Here is a 7,537-nt window from a genome sequence, read left to right as displayed (position 1 = left end):
GGGGCAGCTCCTGCGCTGCTGGTAATAGCTGCAGGCGGGTGATAAGGCCGTGAGAAAATCCAGGGAGTCCCAGCGGGGCTTAGTACTTGAGGGAAAAAAAAAAAACTATCGGTGTGGAAAATGCCACTGCTGCAGTTGGAGGAGAAACACCCCTGTGGAGATGGGCAGGGAGGACTTGTCCCTCATCTGCAGGAGAGCCCTTGTTAGAGGGGGACCGGTGGATTTCAGGACACGGAGGGGTTCCTCTCCCAGCCCTGCAGACACGAGACCGCTGTGGTTCCCTGTCCCCGGGTCTGGCAGTGAGGCTAAAGCGCGTGTTCCTCTGTGCACACACGCGTGTGCAGACGCGTGGCCGGCCACCCAGGGCAGGGCACAGCACCCGTAGAAACTCACCCGAGCACATGCGGCACGGACAGCTTGATCTTTGCCTCTCCAGCTGAGCAGAATTGATGTCTGCTAGTGGACTATATATATATGTGTGTGTGTGTGCATGTATAGACATGTATCCATACATATATGTGTGTGCGCATATGTATACCCCTATAAACACGCAACATGGATGACTCCAGTAGCACGTGTCAGTCTATGCAGTAGCTGGCTCCCAACTGGGCAGCACCACATCCCCTGGCCCTTGGGACTTCCCCCACTTAATGACGTTGGGTGGTTTGAAGGTAAGCAGGGCCCGCAGGACGGGAGCCAAGCATGCCCACCCGGCCCACGTGGGCTCAGGTCTTGAATTTTCAGCTTGGGACCATCCAGCCATGGGCTGCTGTGTCCAAGTCTCCCCAGAGGTGGACGAGTACACCCATCCAGGCCAGGCTGGCTGGCTCCTTGCCCACCCTGCTTCAGCCGCCCAGCCAGCTCTCGCAGCAGCGGCGTGGTGAGATGTGGGGCTGGTGGGGGGGGTCCCCCAAAGCATCGCGTGCCTGAGGCGAGGAGGGAACCGAGCAGGGCGCTGCAGACCTGGGGAGGGTTGGGTGCTGCCGCTGCTGTGCCACGCGCTGTTTACTGTTTGGGCTACAAGGCAGCTTTGTTATTCTCCTCAGGACACTCTGAATAACAACTCTCTGGGGAAAAAGCACAGTTGGCAGGAGCGGGTGTCCCGGTCGTCGTCCCCTCTGAAAACGGGTGAGTGCTTGGGTTGTTGGCCAGGGGCAGCTCCTTGCACCCTTTCGTGGCTCTCGGGACCCTGAGGCAAGTGGTGCTGGAGCAGGAGGTTGGGGAAGATATCCCACATGGATGCAGGGTGCATGTCCATCTGGAGCCTGGGTGGCATCCCTGGCCACCTTCCCTGGCAGGGAGCATCACTCTCTGTGGGGCTGTCATTGCTGCTCTCCTCCCCCTCCAGGTGAGCAGACCCCTCCCCATGACCACGTTTGCCTGAGTGATGAGGTCAATCACCAAAACAGCACAACCTCCACCAAAGACCGGGGCACATCCACGGAGAGCCCGTGCCGGCGCACGGCAGCCACTCAAATGGCACCCGCCTGTGTTGCCTCGTCCCGGCCACCTGAGAAGCACCACACCACCAGCCGGCCCCCACCACATGGTGCCAGCGTGGTGGTGGTGACAACGAGGGGCCCTGAGGCCCACCGGGACCGCATCCGCTACCAGACAGATGTGAGGCTGGAGGCCACAGAGGAGATCTACCTGACGCCCGTACAGAAGAACTCAGACCCCCTGGAGACCGACAAGCCGTTCCTGTCTCAGTCCAGTGAGAATCGCATGTCCATCAGCTCTGACATCGACACCTCCGGCTATTCGGCCCTGGCGGGGAAAACCAACCCCTCCATCAGCGAGGAGGATGAGGTGCTGGACTACATGTCCTCCCCTGACAAGACGAACCTGCCCAGGGCATCTTGCGGTGGTGGGAGCAGTGGCTCCCGACCAGGGCACAACCTTCAGAGAGCTTCGGTGAGTTCAGACACCAGCGCCCTCTCCTACGACTCGGTCAAGTACACGCTGGTGGTGGATGAGAACGTGCAGCTGGAGCTAGTCAGCCTCAAGCAGTGCTACTCGGGCTACAGTGACGAGAGCGATTCGGCCACCGTCTACGACAACTGCGTCTCCTCGCCCTATGAGTCGGCCATCGGTGAGGAGTATGAGGAGGATGCACTGAAGCGTGACTCGGTCTGCCTGTCTGAGGACTCCACCCCCGAGGCAGACATCCACTTCTCCAAGAAGTTCCTCAACGTCTTCATGAGCGGCCGGGCACGCTCCTCCAGTGAGTGCTGAGTGCTGGGCGCTGGGGAGAGATGGGCTGGTGGTTGCCTGACCAAGCAGCCCTGCCTGACCCTCATAGAAGGCTGAGGGCACGCTGAGGAGATGGAAAGCCACCGGCAGACATAAGGCCCACCTCTGCTTGCTGAAGCCTGTGGCTTTGTCCCTGGTGGCCAGGGAGACATGGAGGGGCTTGGAAAAGCCCTCTGAGCTGCAGGCAAGGGTGGCCAGAGGTCTTTCAGGCTGCTTGTTTGGCTAGCCCAAGGTATGGCTGTCCTGAGGGGGAGGCTCAGTAGTCTTGCAGGGTGACAGCATCCCTTCTGAAGTGCCAACGTCCTCCTCGAGGCCGGTGGAGCACCAGGGCTGGTGGCATGCCCTGGTAGGCAGGGCTTCCCACAGTGCGGCTGGCCCCACAGTGCTGGTAACGCCAGCTGTCACAGCTGTGCAGATTGGCGCGGGGAGGTCATGGTCCCAGTGGGGACCACTGGGCACCAGTGCAGCGGCTGTAGCTGTGCCTTCCTCTCCTGTGGCACTGCGTGGCTTTGTCTTGGCCAAGCCATCCCCCAGGAGCCTCTGCAGCCTGCCCAGCCCGTGTCTTTCCCTCAGTTGTGGTGCTGACCCCTCTGAGACATCCCCCTCTGCCTTCATCCCCAGGTGCCGAGTCCTTCGGGTTGTTCTCCTGTGTGATCAACGGGGAGGAGCAGGAGCAGACCCACCGCGCTGTCTTTAGGTGAGCTTGCAGGTGCGAGCGGTGCCCTGAGCCTCTCACAGAGGAAAGCCGGTGCTGCCCTCCCACCATGGTGGGGCCAGCCCAAGCCCCAGTGTTTCCAGCTTTTGAAAAGCCCTAGGGACCAAACGGCTCCCCGTAGCTCGTGCCCTGCCCAGGACCAACATCTGCCCAGGCTGCTGCAGGGGTGATACCTCTGAGGGCAGCTGGGACCTCTGGGGAGCAGCATGGGTGGTGCAGTAGAGGTCCTCTTGCCTTAGGTGCCAGGGCGCTTGCCGCCTTTTGAGCCTAAATCTGCTCAGATGCTTTATTCAGCGTCTCAGGTCCCCGTGGCTAATTACACCTGCCAGGTGCCTGCCTGGGCCAGTGGCCACTTTTGTGTTGCCCCCTGCCCCAGCAGTGTGCCGGTGAGAAGGCCACCAGCGTTGCTGGCTGGCCAGGTGCTAGTGCCTCCCTGCCCAGGTTTGTGCCTCGCCACGCGGATGAGCTGGAGCTGGAGGTGGATGATCCTTTGCTGGTAGAGGTGCAGGCAGAAGATTATTGGTACGAAGCGTACAACATGCGGACGGGCAACCGGGGCATTTTTCCTGCCTACTATGCTATCGAAGTCACCAAGGACCCAGACCACGTAACAGGTACTAAGCCTCTGCACGCAGCCTGCTGATGTTCCCCCATCTTGCGTCCACCTCGTCTCTGCTGAGAAGAGCCTGATGCTGAGCTGGGGGATGGAGGGAGGACAAAGCTGGGCACCTGGCAGGGAGCAATGGGCAGCTTCTGGTGGGGTCCCGGGAGCTGGTACCTGGTGCTGTGGGAAGACTTCCCTGGGCAGGGAAACATGCAGGGGTGGGAATATGGAGCGGGGAGGTGGATCTCAGCCCACATCCCCAGTCTTTGGAGATGATCCCCACCGCATGCTCCCTCTTCCAGCTCTGGCCAAGAGCAACGACTGGGTGGACCAGTTTCGGGTGAAGTTCCTCGGCTCGGTGCAGGTTCCCTATCACAAGGGCAACGACGTGCTGTGCGCGGCCATGCAGAAGGTAGTGTCCCACCCCACCCCTGGGAGCAGAGCGCCTGCTTCTCCTGGCAGCAGGGCAGAGTCTCGGTGGGGAAGAGAAGGGAAAGGGTGAGCCATCATCACTGCTCACAAGTGCCAGGGCTTTGTCTCTGTCTTCCCCCCCAGATTGCCACCACACGCCGCCTCACTGTGCACTTTAACCCACCCTCCAGCTGTGTCCTGGAGATCAGCGTGCGTGGGGTCAAGATTGCCGTGAAAGCCGATGACTCCAAGGAACACAGCAAGGTAGTGCCTGGCTCCCTGCTCTTCTTGACGCTTCCCCAGCTGCTAGCTAATGCCCCCTGTGCTGCAGGTCGTGTTTGCATATGAAAATGGAGGGCCTCCACCCTACGTCTGAGGGTGTGAGATGTGAGAAACGCCATCAGTGAGATTGTAGGCCCACGTCAGGGTCCCTGGTGCCCCACGGGCTCCCAGCTTTGGGCCATATCGCTGGCCGATGGCCTCGCAGCTGCTGAGTGCATCGCTGTGCTGGGATGCTGTGAGCTGAGCTGTACCGGTAATCTGTCAGCTTCTCCTAAACCTTTCTGCTACTATTTTGAGTGGTGTCCTCCAGATCTGCCCTGTAATCTCTTTAGCTGGCTATGGCAGGCTGCTGATTGGCGTTCCACGTAAGTAGCCTAGCAAAACACAGGGAGATGCTGAGCAGAGGCAAGCGAGGGCTTTGCAGCGAGCCTTTGGGAAACCTCCCCTGCAGCTGGGGGGCGGCTGGAGTAGTTCGTGGCCACGAGTGCTGTGGCAGGGAGCTGGGCTGGGGCTTCTGCAAGTTTTGCCTGTAACTAGAGGGTGTCATCAATGTGGTTGCTCTTTGAACTTGTATAAATAAGTTCTCATTTCTGGCTGGGACCTTTTGAACACCCAGGATTGAATGACTGACTTAGAAGGTGAATGGATAACTTAGTTCCATCTACTGGTATTTCTGAGGGCCTTTTCAGCGAGGGAGAAGGGCTGTGTGTGCTGGGCAAAGAGCAGCACTGACCCCAAGCCAGGGCTTCCAGGGAAACCCCGCAGGAGCTGCGGGAGGTGGCGGCAGCCAGGGTGGGAGCCAGTAGGGCTGCCTGGAAGATCACCCTGGGCTCAGGTGCTTGGGGCTGTCCTGAAACTGCTGCTGGTAGCAGCCCAGGATCAGGTTCCAGTTTATTTTACTGCCGAGTCCACGTACGCATTTCCAGGGGCCATAGTCCAGCTGCCCCATAGGGGCAGTGGAGAGGAAAGCTTTGATGGTTCCCTTCTCTCCCTCTCTCTCTCTCCCTCTCTCTCTCTCCCTCTCTCTCTCTCCCTCCCAGGTAAACAATTTTAGCCATTTTTTCCAGCTGAAGAACATTTCCTTCTGTGGGTACCATCCAAAGAACAACAAGTGAGTAGTAAGGAGGTGCAGAGCGGCTCTCGACACCAGCAGCTTGGCACAGGGGCTTCGCTGCCTTCCTGCTCCCGGTGGGTGGCATGGTCAGGGCCAGGAAGGGCTCCTCTTCTCCTATAAGCCCTGCACTGCAGCCTTTGGATGGGAATTACATCCCACCTCTGGGCATAGCCTGCAGGAGGTGGTGGCCACTGGGTTTTGGGGGGGGCGGAGGGGGGAGGGCGCGGCTGCAGGGCCCAAATTCCTGTGCCCAAGGGGATGCTGGGGTACCTGTGCCTGCTTGTCTGCCAGTCCGGTCTCACCTATTCCCTCTACCCTCAGATATTTTGGTTTCATCACCAAGCACCCTGCTGACCACAGATTTGCCTGCCATGTCTTCGTCTCGGAGGAGTCCACAAAGCCGCTGGCAGAGTCTGTAGGGTGAGTCCTGGCTGGGCAGGGAGGGAGGCGCTTGCTCCCGAAGGGCAGGAGGAACAAAGCAGCCAGGCTGGACCCTGCCATCTCCCCATAGGTGTGGGGCTTGGACCCAGGCTGGCACCTCTTCCCGCAAGTGAGAGGTTTGGGGCGAGAGCCAGGGCTGACAGGGCTGTGGGCAGCCTATTCCTGACAGCACTGGAACAAGTCCCAGTGCAAGGCTTTCATGGGCAGATGGCTGAAAGTCATGTGCTGAGCGGGAGATCAGAGGAAGGATGGAGACCCTGCGGCTCTGATGGCAGCTCTGGGTGCTAATGCGGCGGGGAGCTGCAGGGTTGGAGGGTCAAACTGGCTGCAGGGTAGGGAGCAAGGGTGAGAAGGGATGCCTTGTGGGGAGGACGCTACTCAGCTTTGCCTGGTGCTGTGTTGCAGGAGGGCTTTTCAGCAGTTCTACAAGGAGTATGTGGAGTACACGTGCCCCACGGAGGACATCTACCTGGAGTAGAGGCTGGCACAGGCGCCTCCTGCACAGCCAGGGCTGCAGTCTCGCCCTTTCCCCGTGTCGTGCATGGACAAGAGCCACTTTGAGCCTGGAGGAGGAGGGGGCCAAGGGCAGGGCTCCCCGGGGCACGGAGCGCCGCCTCTTTTCGTGACTCCCCTTCCTCGGGCTGGGGGGGGGACGGGAGGGTGGAGGGCTGGACAAATTGTGTTTATTGTACAAAATACTCTTAGTTTATTCTATTGGAGAAGCACCTGCTGGGGGTCCTGCCTGGGAACAGCGGAGGGGGGTTGGGCCCTTTCCTGCTGCAGGCTGGGGTGGCAGCATCTCCTCCTTGTGACCATGGCCCAGCTTCCCGTCACATCCCTCTGGGGTGACTTTTAACGCAGTGGCAGAGTCGGACTCTCGCAGTGTGAAGACACAGCAGCTACAGCAAACAAGACCTACGTGCTTGACTCAGGCCTGGGCCATGGGCTTGTCCTGGGTGGGCATCGCCACCCTGCCAGGCCCTGGGGACAAGGCTGCTGAACAGGGATGAGAGAGGGAACCCCAAGTATCTCCTCTGCCAGAGCCAGGATGAGCTGAGACAGCTCACCCCTGCCTCTGCCCTCATCCCTCCCCTCAAGTATCTATGCCCTGGGGAGAGAGAAAAATCCTCCCCATACCTCCCCGCAGTAACTACACCCTCGGGAGGGGAGCCTTTCTCTGCCCCTTTCCCCCCTCCTCTGCCCCCAGCTGCAGGTGGCAGAGGCTGTGGCAGGGCTGGGCCACCCCACAGTGGTGGGGCTCAGCCCCTGCGCAGAGCTGGGTCCCTGCCAGAAGCTGGGCAGGGAAGGGCTAAAGCCTGCAGGGAGCCATGTGAAGCACCGGGGAGAACAAAGAGCTCTCCTGGTCCCTGCAGCCAGCGGTCTCTGTGCTTCAGGCTGGGTCTGCTGTGATGGCAACAACTATTAAATATGATGGTTCATGGAGCAGGGCTGGTGTGCTGTTTGTGTCCCACCACAGGGCCTTTGGGCCCTGGCTCCTTCCTTCCCTTGGGACCCCATGAGGAGGTGGAGCTTCTCAGGTTTGGTTTGAGGGCCTTGGTATGCAACCCCTGGAGGCCAGAGATCATCGTATGATGATCAGAAGGGACCTCTGGAGGTCACCTGCCCCAGCCCCCACCCAAAGCAGGGCAAGGTGTAAGTCTCCAAGGCTGGAGAGCCAGCATCTCCTCTGGACCCCTGGTCCGGTGCTTAACTGAAC

At 60.0% G+C, this 7,537-nt stretch overlaps 2 protein-coding genes across 2 annotated transcripts in view; one reads left to right on the top strand and one right to left on the bottom strand.

Annotated features, from left to right (window-relative positions):
- MAPK8IP1 (mitogen-activated protein kinase 8 interacting protein 1) overlaps positions 1-6,724 on the top strand; it is an 18,609-nt gene extending 11,885 nt beyond the window's left edge. Inside the window, exons 3-11 of the mRNA XM_009895712.1 lie at positions 1,047-1,128; positions 1,349-2,224; positions 2,875-2,950; positions 3,410-3,582; positions 3,875-3,984; positions 4,128-4,247; positions 5,306-5,376; positions 5,701-5,799; positions 6,226-6,724. Of these exons, the coding sequence (XP_009894014.1) occupies positions 1,047-1,128; positions 1,349-2,224; positions 2,875-2,950; positions 3,410-3,582; positions 3,875-3,984; positions 4,128-4,247; positions 5,306-5,376; positions 5,701-5,799; positions 6,226-6,298 (1,680 nt within the window). The 3' untranslated portion in view covers positions 6,299-6,724. The remainder of the gene's footprint in view (positions 1-1,046; positions 1,129-1,348; positions 2,225-2,874; positions 2,951-3,409; positions 3,583-3,874; positions 3,985-4,127; positions 4,248-5,305; positions 5,377-5,700; positions 5,800-6,225) is intronic.
- The window catches only part of PEX16 (peroxisomal biogenesis factor 16), a 29,265-nt gene that overhangs the window by 8,768 nt on the left and 12,960 nt on the right, over positions 1-7,537 (bottom strand). The window lies entirely within an intron of this gene.

This window comes from Charadrius vociferus, unplaced genomic scaffold (assembly GCF_000708025.1).
Source record: "Charadrius vociferus isolate BGI_N301 unplaced genomic scaffold, ASM70802v2 scaffold111, whole genome shotgun sequence".
Lineage (NCBI taxonomy): Eukaryota > Metazoa > Chordata > Aves > Charadriiformes > Charadriidae > Charadrius > Charadrius vociferus.
Note: the sequence above shows the minus strand (reverse complement) of the source record. Positions and strands in the feature narration are given on the sequence as shown.